This window comes from Anser anser (assembly GCF_964211835.1).
Source record: "Anser anser genome assembly, chromosome: 3".
In the NCBI taxonomy this organism is placed as follows: domain Eukaryota; kingdom Metazoa; phylum Chordata; class Aves; order Anseriformes; family Anatidae; genus Anser; species Anser anser.
In genome coordinates, this window is record NC_139722.1 from 87672704 (window position 1) to 87698515 (window position 25812).

Consider the following 25812-nt stretch of genomic DNA (forward strand, 5'->3'; position numbering starts at 1 on the left):
AAAAAAAAAAAAAGATTTCCTCCATTACAGATACGAACTTACTGATAAACTGAAAACCACCATAAATTGGTTGTATGACATGGTATAAAATCTACTGCAAACAAGAAATCTCCAGGTTTATAAAAGTTTCCTTTTGAAAAGACATCAAACACAGAGTTCTCTGTCCATAAAGACTCCTCAAAAAGCAATTTCACGCACCAAGGCAGAAGGGAAATGATGGGAGATGTCCACGTGCTCTCAGTGCCAGGTCTCATTCGCTTTCATTCACACTGGCCCAAGTGGCTCCAGTTCTGCACCAAAGGCTTCAGCTAAATCTAGAAGCAATTAATCTACTTCTGAAATTGTAATAAAAACATATAAGAACAAATAGAGGGTTTTCTTATAAAGAAATGCAGATAAGCTGAATGCATCTAGATCTGGGTCCCTACTTACTTTACCACAGTTAGTCGTCCAAAAGACAGGGTTCAGGCAGCAAATATCTCTCTAACAGCTGTAGAAGAGTTTGATGCTACCCCAGTGAGAAAAAAAAGAAAAAAAAAAAAGTCATATAAACTGCAAAATGAACAAACAACAAAGAAAACCAATTTAGGATTGACTAGTGCGAGGCTGTGAGGAATGAAGACTAGGCTGACTGTGGCAGGTTTAGGATAAACCACCTGCTGTGAAAACCCAAGCCAATGGCCCAAACACTGAATGTGCATGTTCCTGGTATCCAAAATATGCAGACGTAAATAGCTTAGAAAAGGCTCAAATGTTCCTAGAAAGCGGGAATCCCTGCAGGATAAGGGTGCTGTGAATCCTGCCTCTGCACTGCAGCGAGGTGTGCTCACCGAAGTCGCATGCAACGCTGGCATCACGCAGAGATGGGCACATACCTGCTGCGTGCCCCAGCTGTCCCCAGGCTGCTCCCTGTGGAACTGGGTGCTCTGGCAGCTCTGATGCAGCCCCACACACGCGGCGAGGAGAGGATGGAGACAGAGGAGACCTGCTGTCCTCAGCCCATGGGGACCAAGTCGGGCCTGATGCTAGCAAAAGCTATGTCTAAAGACTGGCTGACAACCAGGGGCTTCTCCCTGGAGATGAGAGGAAGGAAAAGAAACACTAGTAGTATTACAGTTCCACAGATTAACCAGAGATTATAAATAGAAGCTGGAAAAAAAAAAAAAAAAGATGTACGCAGTAAAACTGGTAAAATATCACTTCACATTTTCTCTGTATTTTTTTTTTTGATCAAAAACTTGTGTGCTACTAACTCTGAATCTCCAGCACAGCATGAAAGAGAAGAACATGACACACCAGGAAAGAAGGAGTGCTGAAGAATGATTGATGTAGCAATGCCTTACGGCAATGCCTTCAGTGGAAAGCTGGACTGAGAAAACATACATGCATAAAAATTAGGTGCAGCATTAAGCCCTGCAGGGCTCCATAATGCATGCACTAAGCAGAAAGAAAACTTATCTAGAGGCAATGTGACAGGAGAAATATGCTCTGATAAGGACTTTCATACAACTCAGGACCCTAGCACCAACAAAAACACTGCCATACTCCTGGCCAAGAGAAGCAAGCATGCTTTGATTAGTCCTACAAGGAGTGGTGTGAGCTGTGGAGCTAATGAACCTGCCCCTGTCTACTTGTGTCTCACGGTTGAATTGCATCTATTAAACGATGAGCATGTGCTGAAGCAAGCCCTAGGTAATACACCTCTCTTCTGTCCAGTTTGAGAGAAGTTTAGAGGAGGAACATGCAGGAACCCATAGATCTCTGTGCCTCTTGTCTGGAGCAGCCAGTGGATTCAAAAGCCGTTTGTGAGGATTAAGTAAGACACACACGTATGTGTGGCCAGCAAGTGCCTTGCCTCCCCAGGAAACTAGCTAAAACCAGATCCTCCCCTTGTCTGCTTATTAAAGGAAAGCATCCAAGAGAAATGTGGACAAATATTTTGCAGAACTGCTGCCCACTTCTTTTTTAAATAATTACTGCATTAAGTGAAGTTGGAACAGCCTCAGAGATCAACACATAGTTCAGATTTCATGAATAGCTGAGCATGAAAAGCCAGGAAGGAAAACAGTCTAAAAAGACTGTAGGTGGTCAAGCACATCTGCAAAGACACTTGAGTAGGATCAGACTGTGGAAAAAAAAAAAAAAAAAAAAGCATACAAAATAAAACAGAGAGACCAGTGCTGCAACGGCAATGAGATACACAGCCTTCCCCTTCTGCCTCTGGGCTCCCGGGGAGGAAATGCCGAGGGGTGACGCACTCCGACAGAGCCGTGTAATGAACACCATCCTGTTGGGCTGGCTTTGATGGCCCTGAGAAGCCTCTCAGAGCCAGTGGTGGCCCAGCAGACACGCTGGGCCGCCCCCACCACCTGCAGTGGCCCAGGTGGCAGACCTCAGAGACCTCACTCCCCATGCAAATAACCATCGTTCTCAGCAGCCGGGGCCCAGAGTACGTCTATGCCAATGGCCAAGGGTGTGGCTGAAGGAGTTTCAACAGTATCACAACGGTAATGTCCAATGCCTCACGTATGGGCCAGCAAAATCTAAGCTAAAAAAACATCTAAGGTATTCCACAGGCAGTGAACTTTACAGATATACCATTTTCTTACCAAAAAATTCCAACCCCTAAAGAAATACAGCTGTGAGTCTGTCCTGGAGCCATGCATTAGAACCAAAGTGACATAATGAATACAAGTTACTGGTTTTTACTCCACAGCTTCTAAGATACCACAAAACACAAAAGATAACAAATAACAAATAGACTTAGCAGGCACATACTATTTCCATCATGTTTAATTGCACTAAATTGTTTCAATAAACATAAATACAAAGAATATAAAGGGCAGATAATGGATGTATAATAGTAACAATCTCTAGTTATCCACTCCTCTGATGACCCAAAATGAAAATAAGTGCATCAAGTTGGTTGCAGTACTGATGCTGATTTTTGTCACTTTTCCTCTAGTAATCTCATACAATTTATTTTGTTTGTGGTTTACAAATTAGATGGAAGCAAACCGGTATCCTGAAATATAGACTTATACATGTCAAAATATAAGCAAATTTTCTTGCGCACCATCGGACTATTTGTCTTATTAACGACTAGTCTTATTACATAAGATCTGCGTGCTGTGCATTTATAAACCACATAATCAGCTTCATTTGCCTTCAATCACATTCATGCCCTAACAAGCACTTATCGAGATAAGATGAATGGCATCACATATTTTGCCATAAGGTGTTTTACAACTCATACCTGGCTAGACAATGTTTATTCCTCAAACTCTCCCGTAATTACAGATATTGCTTAAGTAACTCATGTGTGTGCTGGTGCTCTGAAGCACACCGTGTAAACACACCTTGGAAGACTGACTTACCACCTGTGGGGGAGATGATATCATACTTCCTTGGTGGTATTACCATAAACCCTCAGTTCACGTTTGCTTGTAATACGAGACACGGGAAACACATGCTGCATGTAGCTAGAAGATAAAATGACACATCTCACTTTTTAATCATTTTGACTTCCCATGGCATAGCCAAGTTTTTTTGTTGTGTTTCTTTAGTGCAATGTTCTTTGCCAATGATTCTTGTCTTCATTCTCATCCGCAATCTTTTCAAGATGCAGTTCTCATCGCCGCATATGCCTCTCATGCTAGAAGGCATGGGCATTGTTACAAAAGACAATTTTAGTGAAAATAAAGGCATTGCTCACATACACCATGGAAAAAATGGTCTACTGTCAACACGGAGGTCTAGCCTGAATCCTCTCATCTTCTCTGAAGATGGTCCAAGTCAAAAGAAACACTACTGGGTGTGCTAAGCCAGAGAAGGTTTGTGAGAACTGAACACGCAAAGAACCTTACTGGGGTACAGAAATGCATCGTAACTTCCTCCAAATCCCACAGCAACTATTTCATGTGGCTACTGGGGAAAGTGCCTGGTAATTGTGTGCAGTAATTAAATGAGTCCTCTTCATCAGCTATGAGCAGAGAAATAAATCGTGGTCACAGAAGTACTGCACATCTGTTGACTTCAGAGAGAAAATTAATCCTGGTAAGAACTAGTCTCTGCATGAGGGTTTTGCATGTCTACCAAGTTTCCTTAATTGCTCTCCTTCTGTTTTCTGTACAAAACAGAGTGGACATTTTAAATGACAAAAGATATCCCATTGAAATATCTTAGTTCCACAGTCACTGGAAAAGGTTTCTGAAGAGATGGCTCGGGCAATTATTGAAACAAAGAAATGAAAGATAACTTTGATGAAGAAAGTGGTCCTACGTGTGTACTCCACCCAAATATTCACACACTGCTGAATTTTTCTGAGCATCAAAACAGATTAGTGGCCAGATGAGGAGGAGAGTTCAACAATAATGTTTTCCAAGCAGATCATAAAGATAGCTCCTGCTAAAGCAGAAATAGCTGTTCCTGATGACAAGTAACCCGTGTCATTCCCATGTGAACAGGAAACACTCTTAATCACCACAAGACTGCTATGATAATAAACTAATAAAAGCAATGAAATTCAAAGTTAGCTACACATCCACATACTTAACTATTACAACTTCTTCATACTGTGTTTGTTCAATGTCTTCCATTACCTCACAAGAAGTTGTTGCAGGACATATAATATTGAACATAAATTGCTTCCTGCTCTGAAAAGAGGGACACAAGATAATGCAGATAGCAGTCCTAGGGTTGTGTGACATGAGATTTATCTTAAAAAACACAACTTTTTGTTCTACTCACTTGTGCTCATTTGGGTACCCTGTCCAGTTTCAGGCTCTGGCTTGAAGAAAAATACCCAGCAACAGCCAGGTGCCTGGAAAAAGAATTGACAAGAATTGCCATATGTTTAAAAACTATAATCTACAAGGAGACTGGGAGGGTCCATCTGGAGAAGACTGAGGGGACACTCCACATCTGACTTCAAATATATTCAAACATATAAAGGACTGCAGACAGAAAAAGCTACTCTCTGGGTCCCTTGTGGATGAGAGGTAGCGTGTCTGAAGCACAAGAAGGCAAGCTGAAGTGTGACATTTGGGAAGGGGTAACAAAGCCCCGGCCATAGTGTCAAAGGATGAAAGGGAATCTCCACCAGGGAGGGTTTTCAGGAGGGCTCAAACAAGCATCTGCTGGGGATGTTACAGGCATATTTGATCTGGGCTTGGAAGCAGCAGGATGGGATGTGTTATCCCTGGAGATCCGATCCTCCCCAGTCCTCTATGGCTCCAGCTCCGTACTCCCCCTCTGCAACTTCCAGCTGCAGTTTTTGGTCTCCTGGCCTCCCAGGCTGCTCCACCTTGCATGTGGGGACATGAAGCCAAGGAACAAGCGGTCACAGTGAGGAGCTTTGTGACCTCCGATAGCTCCCACACGTGTTGCTGGTACCGCGAGCAGCGCATCTGCAGCTGAGGTCCTGCAAGTGAACCGTGCGCGTTTCTTCTCTCACGAGTCAGCACATGACCACATCCACAGCAGCGTGGGGTCGTTTGTCCCAGATGATACCTAACAGATGTAATAAAAGACACGCTCCCTGACTGCCTGTGGAGCTGGCTCTGTGTTTATTTCTACTGGTTTAAAACATGCTTGTTCTTTTCTCAGCCTTTCTTAGTAAAACAGAAAGTATCTGTACAAAGTTATCTGTCAGTGGGAACACTCAGTAAGGGTCTGCTTGAGCATGAGAAGATATTAGGTAAAATGGACAATGCCAGGCAAAAGTATGAAAAAGGAAAATGAGTCCATGGATAGGAACAGAAGCAATTACATTTGGATTTTACTGTCAAGCAAGTAAAAAATGTCAGGGGTGGCCTCTGGAAAGTCCCTAATCATGTTGTTTCAGTGCTTGCCACTCTAAATTGGAATTTTAATAATTACTCGCATAGCAAGTGTGCTGTACTGCTATGCTTATGAGAGATTGCGAAAGGGTCTGCAATTACCTCACAAGAAATGTTATTCACATTATTATCACTATGATCTATGTACATCTATGCAAAGAGATCTGCATCCCCAGGTGATCTCTTTCAGGTGCTGGCTGGAATTTAGAGGTAAGTAACTACTCACACTGAGACTGTTCCCTCATAAATTTAGCACTACTGACTGACAGAGATGCTTATTCTAGATTACAAACTGCTTTGCTGTGTAATCTGGACAGTTGCCTAAATCTTAAATCGAGAACAAATAACGGAGAGCCCACTGAAAATTAATCCCGCAATATGTAAAAAGGATGCTGTGGAACAAAAGAGGTCAAGAAAAGGTATGTTAAAATCACAGTAAATGACCCATGCCTGATGTAGGCTTAGTAAGCAGAATCCACATGCTTATGTGCTGAAATAATAATTTCAGCTGAAATAATAATTTCGGCTGACCCTCATGGAACAAAGAGAATTGTACACTTGCAGAACAAGTACAACTCAACCATACGACTCCACAAGACAAGTATACTTGGAATATAGATAAAAAATACCTTGGTTCTGTAAAACCACTTCAAACTTGCTCTGTTGCTTCAAATCAGTCCCGAAAATTCTGAAGAGATCACCAGATTGTCTCCCAGACTAGATAGGATTTATTCATACTGCTCTTACCAGTAACATATACCCTTACACACCTGGCATGAAGCACAGAAAATCAGTCACATCAGTCTTGCTGATGATCTGGTAGAGCACTGCCATGGCATTAACATGTACCCGTGGATCCCACAGCTGAATGTGCTGGGAGACGACCAGCTAGATGTGTGCTTCTAAGAAATAAGTGCTTAAAGGAGAGTTAAATAAAGGGCTTGTGGTTGTTGTTACCGTAAAGGAGAAATGCTTGTTAATGTCAACATTAAAAATAATTGTAAAATCATCTAATAAGACTGCCAGCTAACAGGATTGAAAAAGCACTCAGATATGAGTGACTTTACCAGGACTAAGAGTGAAGTGTATGGGCTTGCAGAGAGCCGACGGCTACCTGGCTGCCCTCCACCTGCAGTGCTTGGTGAATAATAAAGTGCATAAATGTGTGCCAGGGCCACCTTCACCTCTGCTCTGCTTAAACACGTAAAGCCACGTCAGGCCAGAACAATCCTGAAGTGGACCTCATTCCAGCTGGTTTGCCCCCATCAAAACAAGGCAAAACCATGTACGTGCTGACCACAGCAGAGAAGCAGTTTTTTAACTTGTCAAAACCTTCAATGTGCAGCCTTTTCCAGTGCTCTGTTTTCTTGGCAGAAAGTTTTTCCTAGTAGTTAAATCTTCCATAATGGTCAGGTAGGTTTTGACCATACATCCATTGCAGCTGGAAAAAATCCCCAGTCCTTGTTACTTTTATAACATCCATCAAAATACTGAAGGCCTTAGTCTAAGCAAGTTAAAGAGTTTCCATCTCCTAAGCTTTGCTACAGGTCTCTGCTCTACTCCTACCTCCCTCCAGTCTGCCCATGTCTCCTGAATATGGTGCTTAAAATTAGACAGAGTTCCCCTGCAGAGACTTCATCTGAGCAGGGAGGGACTTAGAGTCACCACCCTCATCTTGAATATTATCCTGCTTCTTACCCATTGCAGAGCAAAATCTGCCTTTTACAACACTGCCACCACTGTTTAATTTGTGATCTGTCATGACACCAGTATCTGGTGAAAATACTGTTAGGTAGAGAGCAGGAACCAAACTCATTTGTGTCTAGTCCTCTGCCCTTGTATTACTTCATCTTGTCGGTGTCCAGTCTTCCCAAATCAGTCACGATACTAAGCCTGATTCCTGCACTCGCAGCCTGCTGAAGCTTTCCTCTCTCATTTGAATCCGTATGGAAACACTGGCTTACACAAAATGGCCCATCATTTCTCCTAATTGAAATAACTTACAGAATGGTGTACTGCTTAAATCAAGGGGATAACTTAACATATGTTGAGTTTATCAACATTTTTTAAAGCTCTTCTTTTCTCAGCATTTCAAGAAATTTCCCATGCAAAAATACTTAACGCAAGCTTGGCGCCATCGCTTTTTCCACAGGCACTGTAAACGGCGAAGCTCCTGGTGTGCTGAAACCATTGCTTAATCACACCCCCAGAGACTGCCTGCATCTTTCTTCCCCCTCACACCCGGCCTGAGCGCTCCCTCAGCAGCTGGAGGTGCGGTGCAGGCAGCTCTGCCTGCTACGACAGCAGCAACTGAGAGTAACACCGAGGCAGGTTGTTACTGCTGCTGGGTTTTCAATGTGCACTGCTTCAGGATCTGCATTCAGCTCTGTAATCCTTATCCAACAAACAATACTTGTTTGTTCCCCTGATCTAATGTCGAGTTCCCTATCCAGTAATTCAAAGTCTTCAGTTGGCAGAGGACTTTCCCCATGTTCCAGCAGTCACTGCTGTGTGACACAAGCACTGGAAATGCTGACTTAGATAAATACCATGAAATCATCTCAGTCACTGGGTTTTCATCAAAAGCCCCGTTACCTTCAGTGGGACTTTCTTTTGCATCTACAAGTGAAACGTGGGCTTGCTGCTTCTTCACGGTTTCTTCATACCTGCCTCTTCATACTTCTTTCTGATAAAGTAAACCGGAATTACTTTAATAAAGGAAAAGAAAAATAATTTACAATGCTTGTCATATGCTCTTTCATAGTCTGTATGCTGGTGGGCTTTCTTGCCCAGGGGAAAGGGAAAGGTCGAGGCACAGAAATACGCAAGTCTTCTTCAGTTTTCGCTCCAGGATACACTTTATTATCTAAACATCAAATTCATAAAGTAACACAAAGCAAAGCTATTCCCTCATCCAAAGCCAGCTGCAGGGGCTCCCAAGCTTTCCATGCCAAAAAAAGGGCACACATCTCAATCTAAACCCCTGCTGAAGCAAGTGACAAGCAGGCAGCCTGTAACCCTTTCCTGACTGTTTAACCCTGTCACAACAGGGTTTGCTGTTGTGAACGTTTCCTTCCAGGGCTGGAACAGACAGCTTTACAGTCTTTCAGGTTTTCGAGCACACAGCACTGTAAAGGCATGTTTTGTGCATCAGTACTTACAGCAGCACTATATAATTTTGCTGAACTTATTTAAAAATCCAGCCATGGAATGGTGTCTGTGATTTATTATTTTTGTTTGTTTGTACAAAATGGAAAACTTTCTTGTTCACAACAAACCTGTATATACATTTTATCTTCAAGAAATATTCTGAGCACAGGAAGACCAGCCATATGTTGAGTTCACGATCTCTAGGAAGTTGCTATTACTTGTGAGTTTTCTACACTCAGCCAAACTATGAAGACAAAGGGGGATGAATAAAAATGAAGATATGGAAAAAACGTCATGTATATGGGATGCTTAGAACAGGAAAACATGATGGGAAACAGAAAACTAATAAGGAAAAGAAGATTAAAATAAATAAAAAAAACCAAACCAGTTCCTCAAAGTGGCAGACAATCAGAGGGATGCAAACAGGAAGAAAGAAATAGTCGAGTGGAGAGGAGAAATGTAAACACATTTATTTTCAAGGCTGCTTCACATAAAGGCCTTTCACAAGCAGATCATGGGTGCCTGCTGTGGGCTTCTGAAGACGGAAGGCAACTTTGTTTTGTTTGACTTAAAAAGAGGATTGAAAACTCAGTCCCTCATTCACTATCCCACAAATTTAGACATCATTTTCCTGAGTGCTGGCTGCCCAAGTTCTGTCTTAACATGCTAAAGAACAGTAGAGCAGATACTAGGCAGATCCACATTGAGTGTTATCACTCCCAATTTCATAGGGAAGCTCAGGCACAGAAAAGATTAAATGTGCTTATGTCCAGAAATATAAACTTAATATAAACTTACTTTTTTACCAACAGGTCCATCTTGTCTTCTACTATATTAACAATCATTTAATGATTCCCTCTTTTGGAAGAGTAGCACCTGACTCTCTGTACCTTGACCCACTGTCTCTGAGAGATATGTGAGTACTGAAGTCTGCCCCATAAGGACAAAACTGCATTTCACCCATGTCACGCTCACTTCTTGGGAGATAAGAGGTGGTGCTAAGAATGAATGGGATCTTTTCCATTTCCTGAACCTTCAAAAGAAATGTCTGATGAATTCCTTTGGTGCAGTCTTTAACACTGGGTTAAGACACGTACCTGAAACAAAACCACTCAGGTGAAAGACTTCAGGGTAAGTTTATTTGCCTGGCAGATTAAAACACTTCCCTTCTGCTTGAAGACCTAGCTAATTTGATGTGGAATCAGTGAAATGCAGTTAAAAAACAACAACAACAACAACAACAAAACAAACAAAACACATTACTAGGCTGTTTGGTTAGGTTCAAGATGAGCAAGTGAGTGTGCAGGATAAGGACTGGACACCACATCTCCATGCAGTTTCCTGCTGTAACTACTAGACAAACCATGGCACACAGGAGTGGTGGATATTCTTTAAACTGTGTTCAGTGAGGCTCAGGTGCAATCTCTTCAAGCACTTTAGGGTGCTGAGACCTATGCTACAAAATGGATGCAGCCTTGGCAGTGCTGCATCCCTGCACACTCAGCACTGACCCCTCTGCTGCAAAGCACCTTGTCTGCAGCCTCCTCCTCTTCCTGCAAGCTTCTCCCCACCACGCCACAAACAAACAGGGAGGTGTAAATATCTTCTCTGCCATTTTTGCCTAATTTTCATTAAGCTTTCGTGAGATGAGTTGCAGGAGCAGCCAGAAGTAAGCAGCCCGGGTAAGATGACCATAGGCACCTTGAGGGCAAGACTGGTGCTCTGTGCAAAACTGAAATAGAGGCCTGCACACAAACAGTACGTTAAGTAGGAACTAAATCAGCTTCTGTCACTTTAAAACTTTTCTCCACCCTCCATCACCTCCATCCATCAGTTGCCTGCAGCATGTATATTGAGGAATCGCGTGCAAACGTTACCATAACCCAAGGCTTAACATAAACTATACTCTTTCAGGTCATTGGCAAATAACAGGTATATCCGGTTGTGCCTTTGTAGTTGCCTGCACGCAAATTAAAAGCGCATGTAAAGTTACAATAATCAAAGTCAGTCAGGGGGAAGGGGAGGAGAGCAGGGGGATAATAACCGGGGGATCGGGTTATTTATCTTCACGGAGAAGCCACTGAGAGGAGCCTGCTTGCATGCCATTTACACCTCAAAAGAAAGACAGGGGCAAACCTGGCTTTTGGCCAAAGCCGTCCCCCAGAGCGCCCCGAGCTGTGCCTAGTCCTGCCTTCTCCCTGCAGCTGGTAGAGTGCCCTGCTACCTCCGCTGCTGCTGCTGCTGCTGCTTCCCCGCGGCGCCGCGTGGCCTCCTCGCTGCCACCTGGGCCGCACGGTGAGGCTGTCCTGCTGGGACAGGATGGCGGCCAAGGCGGGCCTCCGGCCTTCCTCGGGGCAGACCTTTGCTCTCCCGCTCCTTGCCGTGAGGGTGCACCTCCAGCGCCGTGCAGCCTCTGAGGCTGCTTCGCCCCCCGTGGAGGCGATGCCCATGGGGTGACCCCAGGACAAGCTCTGCCACCCGCGTGGGCACAGAAAGGCCCGGGTGGGCACGGGCTCCACCGCTGCTGTCCCTCGCAGGGGCAGGCATCAAGCCGTGGTCCTGCAGCCACCCGGAGCCTGGGTGTGGGCTGCTTGGGAAAGGGAAGAATTTACGGCAATTTCTTTCTGCCTTTCTCCCTTGGCGTGCCATGAGATTAACAGACATTAGCGAATGCCTCTTACCGGAGCGCTGTGACAAGATGAAACCTGCCCTGACTGGCACCTGCAGTCTGCTTCCCTCGTGGTCTTTGATCTGCCATTGCTGAAGGTTAGAAGACCTGAACGGCTCAGAAACAGACACTTCCCTTGGGTTTGCTTCCAAACGCTAGCAGCGATCTGCGTGTGTCAGGAGTGTTTTCTCTCCCTGCCGAATTTAGTGAGAGGGCTAGAGGAAACCTTTATTACTATTGTTTGTCTTACAGGCATAGGCAACTGTCTTGATGCAGCCATTGTAGGGAATAGTGTAAAAATATCCTGTGCTCAGTTTTCCACCATTGACCACAGATACCGCAAAGGGAGTTTCCCTTATCCCCTTGGTTTGACTCGATTTTCTCTAATCCTTTCTTCAAATTAAAAAGTGTGCAAATAAACAACTCCCATTTCCCATACCCCAGGGAAGAGCATGAATAATTTTATAGGCTAGAGTATTACCCGCACACATCCCAGTCCTCAGAATTTGAGTCATTTCATTTACCACTAAAATGCAGTTACTGCTGGAGGCAAATACACCAAACCCTTGCGCAACAGAGCGAAGGAAGCCAAGAATGCCCTACTGCAGAGGATGTGCAAACATTTCCTTAGCTAGCTTTAACAGCCAAGTCACTGAAGGCCTGTTTGGGATTCCTGCATTTACATCTGACGGGATACTTCAGCAAAGCCAGTGTAGCCAGACCCACTCTTTTTGGAGGAAAATCTATCTGAGGCTTCTTCACAAATACTACTGACCTTCAGGAATGGAGGGGGGAAGTGGGGCGAGCGTGTTCCCTGGTGCATTTGACGGGGTGACATGAAATTTCTTAGTTCATGACATGGATTTTCTTTGGAAAATCCCAGCTAAGGACCTGTCTCTTCATGTTTAAAAGCTAGGGAAAGCCCTCATGATGCACACATCACTGTGTCCCTGTTTGGTTTGTCAGCCACCTTGGCAATCAGTTTGTGCCCAGCACAACCTCCTCTCTCAGAAAACCTGAGAGAAGCAGGCTTAAGTAAAGGATAACATTTATTTAAAACACTTTAAACTCTCCATTACAGTTCAATAAGTTCAATCACTTGGACCAGAAATTACCCCAGACCCCATGGAGTCCCTGCCTAATAGCGCAGGCAAGTCTGGCGCATCCACCTGAACCTGCCAGAAAGCAGAACAGGCTTTTCCAAAGTTCAAACTGAAGCCCAGAGCAGGGAGGCACACACTGCCAGCCCCATGAAAACCCTGAAGGAGAACAGGTAGCCAAGACCTGCCTTTTTTACCTGACACTGTGCCTCAGAAATGGTCCTAGTCTGGCTCCAAAAGAGAAAACATATATATATGTATATATATACCCACCGTGCAAGAAGCTTCTGGTATCGCTTTCTGAAGTACTCTTAGATGCTTGCAGCCCTGTTCAAGAACTCCCTTAAGCAGCAAGATTGGAGGCATCATAACAGGGGACAAAGTAATGGTCATACCTCCATGCAGCTCCTGTACCTAGGTCAGACCTGCAGCCCCCACCACACCACCAGATTTATTCTGTGAAGGAAGAAGAATTCTGAAATTCAGCTTGGATTGCTCTAGAGACTGCTAAATTTAAATTTTGTTTCCTATTGTAACATTTTGAAGAGCTATTTTGCTGTCAAGGGTTCAAAGGATGGTGCACAAACAAAGCAAACTGAAGAACCCAAATGACCAATATATGTGTCATGAGAAATTATTGCCTGGGAGGTGGTGAGCTGAACATTCATACACCGGTGTAGCTAATGTCTAAGACACCTAAGACACATGATAGAAAAATCCATGTTCTCATCAAAGAGCCGTAAGCTTCTTTCTTCCAACTGTGCTTTACCATCTTCTCTCTGCATGCAGCATTGTCACAGCGTCTACTGGCAGGGTTCCCTTAGTTGGAAACTCCAAGTCACCATTACTTATAACTTTGTCCAACTGCAGTCATTTGGGCTGAAATTTCCTATCCCAGGAAAACCCATTTTTCGTGTTGTAATTTTTAAAAATGTTCGATCTAAAATCAGTTGAACCCATTTATAAGAACAAAGAAAATAAATGTTCATGTTAAAACACGGTGGTGGCCTTTTCTTTGAAATGTTTTGTAACCTCAAGCTTTAAAGCAGGGACTTGACATTTGTCCACATAATGTATTTTCTCCCAGATTTGTGCTTTTTACTCTTCCCTTGATAATTCACTCAAATTTGGACAAATTTCTGATCTCTAAAAAGCCACATTTTGCACTATAGTAGTGCAAATCTATAATCTAAATCTATAGTAGAGATCTATAATCTAAATCTATAGTAGAGACTTTTTAGAACTTCACAAGTAAAACTTCAGAAACTTCACCCATACAGAATATATTTCCTCCTGTGAGGCAGACTTTGCTTTCAGCTGTAGCCTGGCAATGGTTTGCGCTACCATCCGTCGCTACACTGAGCATACAAACACACTGGAGTTTGCTGAAATGGGAAATATTAAACTCCTCGCATTAATAAAGCAACCAGACTACAACCTCCACATCACAACTACTAACAGAGCACCCAGCAAAGCCTGGAAAACAAATGAGAAACGTAATATTGCTGCTTGGTAGCACATTAACATTATTAGCCCTAAATGTTACTACTGTTTTAAGCTTTGGTGTGAGCTATCACAGCAACCAGGCTGTAACGTTTCCATAGTTCAAAAGACACACAGCCCTTGGTTCTGCCAAACCCAGAGCAGCGTGGCGATGCGACGCTGCTAGATGCCATCAGGAGTCCCTTTGCTAAAGAGGGACAGTGGGCAGGCACAAGTTTGCACACTCATCGCATTTTGAGAACAGATGCAAATCTTGAGCAGGGTCTAAACTTTCCTAAATATTGGTGTTTTGTCCATCTTTCAGGTGACTCAGGGTACTTTAATAAAGAGCATTTGTGTAGCATAAATACACACACACAATATGCCATGAGTGAGTGACCAACAGTGTGTAAATTAGATTGCACTCTTCTGCCTCATAGCAGAAGATAGTTTAAAAGGCTACTCTGAGGGTAGCCTCAAAGCGATCAGCTCCATGTTTTCCTCTCAAGGAAGGCTTAGCTGCGTGGTCACACCTACTACTGTCGAGAAATGACCACACAGTTTTGAGAGAAACGCCTGAATTAATTATAACACTATGCCCTCATTTTCGGCAATCCCATCTGTGTGTTACCTGTGTGGAAGCAATTTCCAATGTATGCCTTTATTTTGCAAATAACACGGAAAACGCAAACAGATGGAGAGGTGACAAATCAGACCAGCACTGAGCTGAGCCCCAGCGAGTACTGGGAGGTTTCTTTCCTTCCCTCGGCAGCTGTGGGAACTCGGCTCAGGGCTAGGAGCCCAACTTGGGCTTTACAATAGCCAGGGAGAGCTGGAAATGTGAGCTGGGAAGTCAGTGAGAATGCAGGGAAGAGCATAGTCCAAGGAAAGCTGCAAATTAATGAAGGTTAAGAACGTGATATGTAACCACATATATATATACTTTAACACGCATGCCAAAAACGCTTTAATTTAGGCCACAGTAAGTACATAAATATCCCTGAATCATGGAGCTGCAGCTGGCTCCTGTGCATGTCTGGCACTCTGAGCAGCGCTGAGGACGTGGCTCCTTGCATTTTGCTAGCGTCTTGTCCTTGGCACCACGGGAAAGCCGCCAAGCTGAGGAAAACCAGGAACGTGCAGCACACATGATCTCATTACCTTCCACACTTGTGGTAGCCCTGCCTCAGGTTAGTCTTAGCACTGAGCAGTTCTGCATGGCGTAGACAGCCCCGAGCACGCGGGTACATCTCTGCTGCGCAGAGCAGCAGGTGCCAGCTCTGGACCCGGCTGCCCTGGGGGGTCCTGATGGAGCAGCTGCTGCAGACCTTCTGCTCCTGGATCCAAAACTTCTTGAAGCATAGTGATAACTCCACATCGTGCTGGTCTCCTGTGCAGACATAACCTGAGCAAACTCTTGTAATCGCAGAGGCTTACGCGGGTCAAGTTCTGATTGTTTCAGTGGTGATATCCCTGACTTCCATCAGTATAGTTGAGATTAGAATCGAGCTCAAAAGGCAGAGTAAAATTTTATGCAATAGGATATTGCATGTAAGCTTCCAAGCGACCTGTGTTTTATAGTCACGCTACTTGTTTCTTCATCTGATATAGTATTGTGCAACACTCAGAAACAGGCAATCGGAAACAATATTTCCAAGGGATTATTTAACGAAGAATGGGCTGGATCACTCTCTAAACGGTAAACAATTTGTACAAGCTCTGCACTGAGGCGATTCCAGGATAAAACATTGCTCAACTGTTGTATAATCCGCCTTAAGAATTTGTAAAATGAAGAGTGAGAACCCAGGTACGGGAAAGAGCCAAAGGAACCCAGTGTGTGTGGGGAGGTTCTCCATGGCACGCCGCAAAAGAAGAGGTAAGGAAAGAAAACGAGACTATGACAAGTCCTTGAGAAATTCCAGTTGCTGCTCAAGAGGATTTATGTGCAGCAGCTCCTAACTGACCTTGCCAGTACCCAAAAAAGCAGCCAGCGGCTGTCACAGTTCGCAGAAAAACTGAGAACTGAGCCTGCAAACCCTTATTTAGGTAAGTAGCTATTAACATTTGCATAAAAATCTGGTAAGGGTTAAGGGGTTTTCTTGAAAAAGGGAGGACAGTGTCGGAAAGCTAAGAAGTTCCTCTCTAAAGGCAAATGAAGCCTCTCCAGGTTCTGCAGTTCCTCTCCCTTTACCAGACTCTCACCTCCATAACAAGGGCTCCTGTCCACCTACAGAAAGCACCTCCGCTCAGAACTGCAGAGGTACTGATGTCCCCACAGACCCTGCCAGCCCCTCCATCTGGCATTCCTGTCAAATCAGTCAGGATCTTTAACAGATTAAGCCCGAATTCCTTTCCCTTAATCCCAAACCCACCCACTTCTGCCCCTTCAACTGCTTTCCTCTTCCATATCTTACATCAAGTGCGTTTTTCTAGGCCTCAGAAAAATTCACTCTAGGCAGCGTACATTTTCAGCGATTCAGTCTTTGGTTCTGAACAATGCTAGCTTTGCCTCAGAAATTTGGGACTGGCTTCAGCAGTACCTGTGCCTGAATAAAGTCCCCAGAATTTGGAGGAAAGAAGCATGCGTTATCTAAGAGCAATTCTGAACTTTAAGCTGCTAGAAACACAAGAAGAGAAGCAAGAAGAGTGAATAAAGAGGTAGGCAGGAAGGCAGTTTGTGGAATATAATGAAGACCAAGGGCTGGCCTCTCTCTTGTCACGCATTCACTGGAGTGATTCACCCAGACTATGCTTGGCAGTAAGGGACTAATCAAGGTCACACAGCATCAGAGCCTAGAAAATTGGGCGAACTTTTATCGCATATGGCCATCGTAATGCTCAGGCTAAAATGTAACAGCAGCCTGAGACTGTAAATACCTTGTGAGCACAGCGCCTAGTGCAGGGGCACCAGCTGGTACCACTGCCAAGGAACAAAACATCTAAAAGAGATTTTTCTTTCTTTCTTTCCCCTCTAATAATGACAGAAGTCCTGAAGACCAAAAAGAAATGGGAAAAAATATAGCGAAATGCTTTCTTACAGCATTAAAATAAAACATACCAGGACTTGTAAATAACTCCTAGGCTCAGGACTTATTTACAGCTACAAAAAATGCCCTAAGCTGTGGCTCTGCGGCTCACAGCAGAGGCGATGCACGTCCCCTGCAGCAACCTCCCACTGACTGAATGTTCTTCCTTCTGCTTGGCCACCTCGCAGGCGTTATTTCTTTGTAAGTTCGGATTTACACTGGAGCTGGAATGGAATCTCCTCGGCTTGCTCCAGACTAAATGGCAGTCTCTCAGCGTGCAATGCAACTAGTTTACGTGCTGCATCCAAGGCAGGATTTAGGGACTTACCGAGAAGAGCTGTAATGTCTGGTTTTAGGCAACTGACTCCCACAGTCACCAGGAAAAAGCCAAGTTTGCCTGCTGGCAATGGCAGACGCCCAGTACCGTAACCCAGAGCTCCAGTAACTGCTGCAAGCCACTGTGACCACCCCAATCCAGCACCCAGAAATAGCCTGAGCCACAGCTGGCTAGTTACAGCACGTGAAATTTGCTTTCTACCTTATGGTGCTGGGGGAGAGATCAAAGCCCAGGTCTCCCTCCAAGCTTGTCGCGGCCCTCAGGCCGCAGGGACAGAGCCGTGCGTCGCTCCCCTTTGAGGCTGGACTGCGGGATCCTTCCAGCTCACCCCAGAGGCGGGGTGGGAGGAAGGGAGCTTACTTCTGGCACCGCGGGGAGACAGCTCTGCCACCTCTGTCACTTGGCAGTGGCAGCAAGAAGCAGCGCAGCGCGTACCGAGGCACACAGACGGGGTTTTAGAGGCACGCGGAGAGCCGTGGCTGATGCCGGCCCGAGCAAGAGCCGTGCTGCTGCCCGGGGGAGCCCAGGGCCGCGGCAGCAGCCAGGAGCGCGCTGCTTCGCAGGGGAAGAAGCAGCAGGGCCCCGGCCAGGGCTGGGATCGCGCCCCGAGCTGGGCTGCCTCCCAGCATCTCATTTAGCCTAATCCCCAAAGGCCACCAAACCCCCTTTCCTCCTCTCGCGCTGTGCCCGCGCAACGTCTGACAAAGACGCCCCAGCTCTTTATTTTTCCTCTCTCCGCCAAACGCCCCAGCGCAGCGAGACCTTCCCCATCTCCCTCCCGAGGGCTTCCCTCACGCCGGGCCGGGGCTGCAGCCCCCGTTCCCCTCCGGGGCCGGGCGGAGGGGACTGAAGGGCAAAAAAACCAACCCTCCGGGAGCGGGAGGGAGGCAGGGGCGAAGCCGGAGGGCGGCGAGGCCGGCGGGGGGCGAGCTGCCCGGCGCTCCCCCGCCGCCTTCCCCCCGAGCCGCTGTCAGGTACGGCGAGGAGGGGTAGGGGCCCGGGGAGGAGATGGCTGGAGGCTTTCCAGCCCCGGCTCACGCAATGCAAACTCCGCACGCAACGGGGAGGCGACAGGCGGAGGAGGGGAAGCTCGGCAGCTCCCTCAAGCCGTCCCCCCCCCCCCCCCCCCCCCCCCGAGATGCAGGGAGACGGTGCCTCCTGACACAAGGGGGGCTGCTGCGAGCCTCCCGGCCGCTCTCCTCCGCCGTGGAAAAAAAAAAAAAAAAAAAGGCATCCGGCGGCTCAGCCGCTCGGCTTGGCGACGGACCAAGGGCGGCTGGCAAATAGCGGCGACCCCTCCGGCCAGGGGAAGGGCCATTTGTCAGCGGGGCCAACTGCGGCACGCCCGCACCGCAGCGCACCGCGGATGCCGGGGGATTTAAAGCCGCGGCTCCCCATGCCAGGAGCCCAGGCGAGGCTGCTCCGGCTCCGGCTCGGCGGGGCGGGCGGCTCCGCTCTCGCCCCCTGAGCCCCCCGCACCCCTCTGCCGTGGAGGCTGCGGCAGGTGGCTGCCGGCGGGGCGAGCTCCGAAGGGCGAAAGCACCGGGAAGGTGACAGCGGCTCCATGGGGGGCAGGAGCCGGGGCTCCTGATGAGATTCCCGGAGCCCGGGACCTGAACGCCGCGCTCAGCAGCCGCCCGGCTCCTCTCCATCCTCCCCGAGGGCTCGGATGGAGGCTGCGTGCAACAGGTCAGTCCTGCCGCCTCCCTCCTTCTTCCCCGCGCCGCTTCGGGCAGGCTGCGGCACACGGGGGGAGCGCAGCCCGCGGTCACCCCCTGCTACCGAGGAGCGGGGCCGGGGGCAGGCTCGGCAGGCGGGGGCTCCGCGGCTCTCTAGCCCGGCGGAGCGCTGCCGAGCGCCGGGGTGAACCTGTCTGCGTGCGGCACACGCCGGCCGGCTGCGGGGAGCTGGTCCGGCCAGAGCATCCTCCCCTGCCTCAGCCGTCCGCCCCGCTGCAAACCTCCCCCGGCAGGAGGGAGAGAGCAGCGGCCCCGCCGCTTTTGATCCCTTATTGTTAATTATCCCCTTTTCTCGTTTCTTTTTGCACAGGACCCAGGCGGGCGCGTAGCGGGGACGCGCCGCCACCCCTGCGCCCGGCCGGCCGCCGGCGCGCCCCCGCGCCCTCGGGCTCCCTCTGACCTGTCCCCTTCCCTTGCAGCATGGCCCTGGAGAGGCTGGGGGAAGCCCTGCGCGGCCCCCCGGCCCCGCAGAGCTGCCTGCTGCTCCTCGTCTGCCTGCTGGCCGCCGTGCACCTGGGCAAGCTCCTCCTGCAGCGGCGGCGGCGGCGGCGGCAGGGCGAGCGCCGGGGGCCGCCGGGCCCCTTCCCCTGGCCGCTGATCGGCAACGCGGCGCAGCTGGGCAGCGCCCCGCACCTCTCCTTCGCCCGCCTGGCCGGCACCTACGGCGCCGTCTTCCAGCTGCGCCTGGGCCGCTGGCCCGTGGTGGTGCTGAACGGCGAGCGGGCCATCCGGCAGGCGCTCGTCCGCCAGGGGGCCGCCTTCGCCGGCCGGCCGGCCTTCCCCTCCTTCCAGCTGGTGTCGGGCGGGCTCAGCCTGGCCTTCGGCGGCTACTCGGAGCTGTGGAAGCTGCACCGGCGGGCGGCGCACGCCACGGTGCGGGCTTTCTCCACCGGCAGCCCCGCCACCCGCCGCCTGCTGGAGCGGCACCTGCTGGGCGAGGCGCGGGCGCTGGTGGCGCTGCTGGTGCGGGGCAGCGCCGGCGGCGCCTTCCTCGACCCGTCGCGGGTGCTGCTGGTGGCCGTGGCCAACGTGATGAGCGCCCTGTGCTTCGGCCGCCGCTACAGCCACGGCGACGGCGAGTTCCTGCGCCTGGTGGGGCGCAACGAGCAGTTCGGGCGCGCCGTGGGCGCCGGCAGCCTGGTGGACGCCCTGCCCTGGCTGCGCCGCTTCCCCAGCCCCGTGCGCGCCGCCTACCGCGCCTTCCGCGACCTCAACCGCGACTTCTACGCCTTCGTCCGCCGAAAGTTCCTCCAGCACCAGCGCAGCCTGCGGCCCGGGGCCGCCCCCCGCGACATGATGGACGCCTTCATCCGCCTGCAGCGGGAGCAGCCGCGCCTGCAGCTCGAGCACGTCCCCGCCACCGTCACCGACATCTTCGGCGCCAGCCAGGACACGCTCTCCACCGCCCTGCAGTGGCTCCTCATCTTCCTCATCAGGTGCGAGGCGGGGGGCGAGGGGAAAGGGGGAGGCTGGGGGGATAACACGCTGCCCCCCCCCCCCGGCGGGACGGGCGGCTTGAGAGGCGTCGGGAAGAAAATCGCGGCTGGGCAGGAATGGAAAAAGGTCTAAGAGAGCACACAGGAAACACGGGGTGAGGAAATCACACCTAAACGGTAGTAGAAAAGGGTCCAACAGAGTACACGGACTAAGAACAGGATATTCATAAAACCCTTCTGAGCACCGTTAGCAGGGATTTTTCAAAGCACGCAGACCGCCGCGGGTGCGTAACACGCCTAGCGATAACAAACCCCGTGCCGGCTTCTAGGACACACACACAGCTGACAAACCAAGTCCTCGTTCTGCCAGAAAGCCCCGTATTTAAAAAAGTAATGTTCGCTGTAGAACGAAACTTCAAAATTGGATCAGTACATTCAGCTTCAAAACATTTTAAGTTAATTTCACTCTTTATATTAATGTCACATCTGATTGCTTTTCAACATGAAAATTGAGCAAACCTAAAATGACACCACTGCATGGAAAATTGTGATTTCACAAAGTTTTCCATCAAGATCTACATGAGCAAAGTTTAAAAGTATTTCAGGAACAAGCTGCCTGATTTAGAGCAGGGATGAGGATCTGTGAAAAACGTTTACAGCACGGGTTTATTTAAAAAGCATTGTTGAAAAAGATGACTAAATCTTTTGAAAGTGTTATGTATGTACACATGCTTACTTTAAATGGCAGGTATCCCAAAGTGCAGGCCAAAATGCAAGAAGAAGTGGACCGGATTGTTGGGAGAGACCGCCTGCCGTGTGCTGAAGATCAGCCCCACTTGCCCTACATCATGGCTTTCTTGTACGAGTCCATGCGGTTCAGCAGCTTCGTGCCCGTTACCATCCCGCACGCCACCACGACCAACACCTTCATAATGGGCTACCTCATTCCCAAGGACACCGTGGTATTTATTAATCAGTGGTCAGTGAATCACGACCCAGCAAAGTGGTCCAACCCAGAGGACTTTGACCCAACGAGATTTCTGGATGAGAACGGCTTCATCAACAAAGATCTCACTAGCAGCGTGATGATTTTCTCGCTGGGAAAGCGGCGGTGCATCGGAGAGGAGTTGTCCAAGATGCAGCTGTTTCTCTTTACCTCCATACTGGTGCATCAGTGCCATTTTACTGCTAATCCAAATGAGGATCCTAAAATGGACTTCACTTATGGGTTGACCATTAAACCGAAGCCATTTACTTTGAATGTTACGCTTAGAGATAGTATGGATTTGCTTGATAAGGCTGTCCAGAGACTGCAAACAGAGAAAACAGCCAATGAAAGTCAGCTGTCTGCAAACACCTAAGCACCGAGCCTCGCATCTAAAGATACTCCCTCTCTCTTTTTAGAATTAAATAAGTTATAGTTTGTTTTGCTGATTTTTTTATTTTATTTTTTTGGAAAATATCCAGCATTGCAAGGAACAAGAGCAGAAATGAAAACTTCACAAGACATAATTCAGTACTCTCTAACTCTAGGAGAGCCAGGGGAATGATTTAATATATTAAACGTTAACAAACGTATGCAGTTTGAAAGCAAGACTCATTTCCTTGCATGTTCACAGAAGTTTCCATTGTAAAGCACATTTTATTTACTGACTGGTTGGATGGAGCACCTCTGGAAACTGGTGGTACAATCCTTTCCGTGTCTCCATACGCTGTGCCTTAACTCTAACTTTGCCTTCAGTGACTCCACATCCCAAAGTAAGATCTTGTACTAACAAAAAAAACCCACAGAAACCAACCAGCCAAACATGCTCAGAATATTGTAGCCTCCCTCTGAATTCACTGTACTGGAAAGAGCCATAAGCATGTGGCAAGCCCAGTGTTGTGACTGCTGGGGATGTACATTAATGCCTCAATAATAAATGTTTAAATGAGTTTTGGTAAAATGCCAATGTAAAGTCTTGCCTTTAACATTCCAAAGTGTTTACATAAATGACTTAATAAAAAAAAGTTGCTTATGAGCACAACATTTTAAAATACAATTCATATTTTATATGAGAATGAACAGAATGTCCTGATACAATAACTTTTCATTAAGTTTTGAAAGGAAAGGTCAAGTTTGATATGTCACCAAATAGCAAACATGATATAATCCATATGCTGATATGTTCATTAGCAGGAAGAAAAGAGATACTTGAATTAGAAAGCTTCTGTAAAGGAAAAGCTGAACTTTTTGTTTCTCTTGCAAAGTATTAATGCCCTGTTCCTGGGCACATAGGTAAGTCCATTTAAGATTCACACGTTCCAAGGTATGCAGAAGTGAGAATTTGGGGGTTCTACATTGAAACGCTCATGCCGCAAGCCTCAAGTAATGCCTACAGCAAATACAGGCCAGCTCACCACTCATTCTGTTAGGCTGAGTTTAATGGTGCATCCAAAAACTAACTACATAGTTTTTCTTAGACTTTGTTCCAAGCAAATCATGCTAAAACTAACATTACACATCCTGATTACTGTACATGTTAACTGAAGAAAAAGGTACTTCTAACTTTTTTTTTGGTGAGGCAAATGGTTAAAAACAAAAATCTAAATTACTATTTTAAAGTAAAACATACATGTGAAACTTTGTGGCCTTGAACCTCTGGTTAATGTTTGTGCACACAAGCAGCCTGTAATTTTCTGAAAGACAAGCCATCATACATAAATGCCTGATTTTGAAAAGCGCTGGGCATTTCCTAGGAGATACAGATCACCGTATGACATCCATCAGAAATGAGAGTACCTCACAAACCAAGGTGTTTGTAGACCTAGAAAAACAAGGGCACGACACTGCAAAGTGAGGTAGCCCTGTGAGACCCAAGCAAGTCAAGGGTTGCAGGGCCAGGTCTTCTCATAGATGGCCAGTCTTCATCACATTGGCAGCGGTGACAGTGCTCATATTGACGTAGGTAAGAGCTGGATTGGTGGCACCATCCTCACTTTCTCAAGTAGAAACTTCACTGCTGCTGTTTTCATAGCCTGAACCAAGTCTAGCAGTACTGCTGCGTAGCCCCACACAGTAGTGCTGTAACCATTTCAGGTCTTCGATTTCATACGGCATCAATCCCCTTTTTTCAAAGCTTAAACACACACACGAACAACAAAACCCTTTCTTTGCCATGCAAAAAGAGTAACCTCAGGTGTTTTTCTGAATTTTGTACAAGTCTGTGATATCCCAGAACTTAGCCTATACCTGTGAAAAGCTTTATATGATACTCAACATTTTCATATCGAGATCTACATTAGATCAAATGCTAGCAAGACAGTTTTCTTCATACCTTTTTAAGTATCATTATTAAAAAAATATATAAAGGATATAACCTGCAACTGAATAGTTAGTCTAACTCAAGGATCACTCATTCATCATACAGTAAAAAAGGCTTTTGCAATTTTGTACTCTTCCAAAAGCTTTACCTACGCATTGGCTACTAATGCAGCTTCCATTCACACTGCTCATGCCTGTCAGGGGGGACACACGCTCTGTAGCTGCTGGTCAATTAGTGCCTTGTGTAATCTGTAAAGTTACTCTAATTTAGTAGCACCCATTTAGAATGCATGCAGTTGTTCAGTGTGCTAACTTCTATGGTCATTTTGAGATCGGTTGTGTTACCAAAATATTAAATAAAATTATTCTTATACTGCTTTGGCTTCGTTTGTGTGTGACTTCCTAACATTAAGATAAAATTATTATTACTGATCGGGAAAGTATTCTTATTTTAGACCTTCGCTGTTCATATACCTTTCACCCTCTTCCCATTTCTGGATGTTGAGGTTTTTCTGACCGATCACCCCTTGCCACCTGCATTCACACATCGTGCTATCAGCAGTCCCTGCTGCTTGCCTTGGCAGCGCTCTGAATTCTCTCGTGTCTTTGGCTTTCTTCTCATACCTGCCAATCTCTCCTCAGCCTGCGCGATCTCCTGTGTTTTCTACTTCCCTCTGGCATTTCAGCTGACTTCCACCTCCCCTGATTTCAAGCCCACAAACTGGTTTTCCTTTTTTTTTTTTTTCCTCCCGCTTCTATATCTAGTGCTGGCATCTACACATTCCCGACAGCGGGTCCCCACCACCACCCATGGGACCAATTTGTACCATTTTGGCCTCAGTTGTATAGTCAGGAGCACCAGGAAGGAAACCTCAGGGCCAAACATGCCTTACCGTGCCCCCACAGCACAACCTCCTACAAAGTCAAGGAACAACAACAAAAGCTGCGCAGGCTGAGGAGGGGCAGCTCCCTGCTGACATGGGATTTTTTTTCCCCAAAGTTTCTCCCTGAGGGGGTGGGATTCTGAGTACTGGATGAGCTGGTGAGATGAGAAGGAGCACAAGCTGAAGAGGACTTTCAAATGCCCCCTAGAAGTACCTAAGGACCCGTGGAGTAGATTCAGTGTCCAAAGGCACCTATGCAGTGCATACGTGGCTGGGGCTGACCAGCAGGGGACACAGCATAGAGAAAAGGCGTCCTCCCTGGGGCAAGGCCCAGGAGCAGCACTGTATGCTCGAGATGCTGCCACGCTGTCTCTCTTCCCATTAATTTCCAGGTATTTTTCTGCTTATCAGCTGTCCACAACTGGAGCCTGGACTCCCTCTTCAGTGCTGGCAGGCACATTTCTAAAGCAAAACCTGCTCCCTTAGCACCAAAAGATGCAGTGCCAATGGCAGCCAGAAGTTGGCATGAAGAAGCCGTACTTGGAGAGATTCGTGGAGATCACTGCAAAGCTGTTTAACAAGGAACTGAACATTTCTGATTGCACACTGTAAGCCAGTACCAAGTGTTAGGGAAATAAAATAAAGACTAACAACGCAAATTAACTTAAACATTTGTGTGTTGTTTTTTTTTTTTTTAAATATAATTCTCTATTTCCATTTTCCCTGTGTTTCATTAGAACAACTGGTAGAAAACCCATCATTTTCAAATCCAGGCAAGGTCACGTCTAACAGCAGGTCACACACATCTCAGGAGTTTTCCTGTTTGCATTGTCACTGCCTCACTCA

General features: G+C 47.2%; 1 protein-coding gene across 2 annotated transcripts; it reads left to right on the top strand.

The window, feature by feature from the left end:
• Window positions 1-18761: 18761 nt before the first annotated feature.
• On the top strand, window positions 18762-24457 carry CYP1B1 (cytochrome P450 family 1 subfamily B member 1). 2 transcript variants are annotated; one of them, XM_083831404.1, is made up of 3 exons: window positions 18762-19292; window positions 19653-20778; window positions 21527-24457. In XM_083831404.1, exons 2-3 carry the CDS (start codon window positions 19763-19765, stop codon window positions 22137-22139), a joined length of 1629 nt encoding a protein of 542 aa, XP_083687530.1. In that variant the 5' UTR covers window positions 18762-19292; window positions 19653-19762; the 3' UTR covers window positions 22140-24457. The 2 variants fall into 2 exon arrangements, with proteins under 2 accessions (XP_083687530.1, XP_083687529.1); XM_083831403.1 differs by having other exon boundaries at window positions 19762-20778.
• Window positions 24458-25812: the final 1355 nt, after the last annotated feature.

What these genes read in the sequence shown, in the direction of transcription:
- CYP1B1 (XM_083831403.1), top strand. Translation starts at nt 19,273, where the DNA reads ATGGAGGCTGCGTGCAACAG. An exon ending in ATGGAGGCTGCGTGCAACAG is followed by an intron (nt 19,293 to 19,761) that starts GTCAGTCCTGCC and finishes CTTCCCTTGCAG; the next exon opens with CATGGCCCTGGAGAGGCTGG. An exon ending in CTCCTCATCTTCCTCATCAG is followed by an intron (nt 20,779 to 21,526) that starts GTGCGAGGCGGG and finishes TTTAAATGGCAG; the next exon opens with GTATCCCAAAGTGCAGGCCA.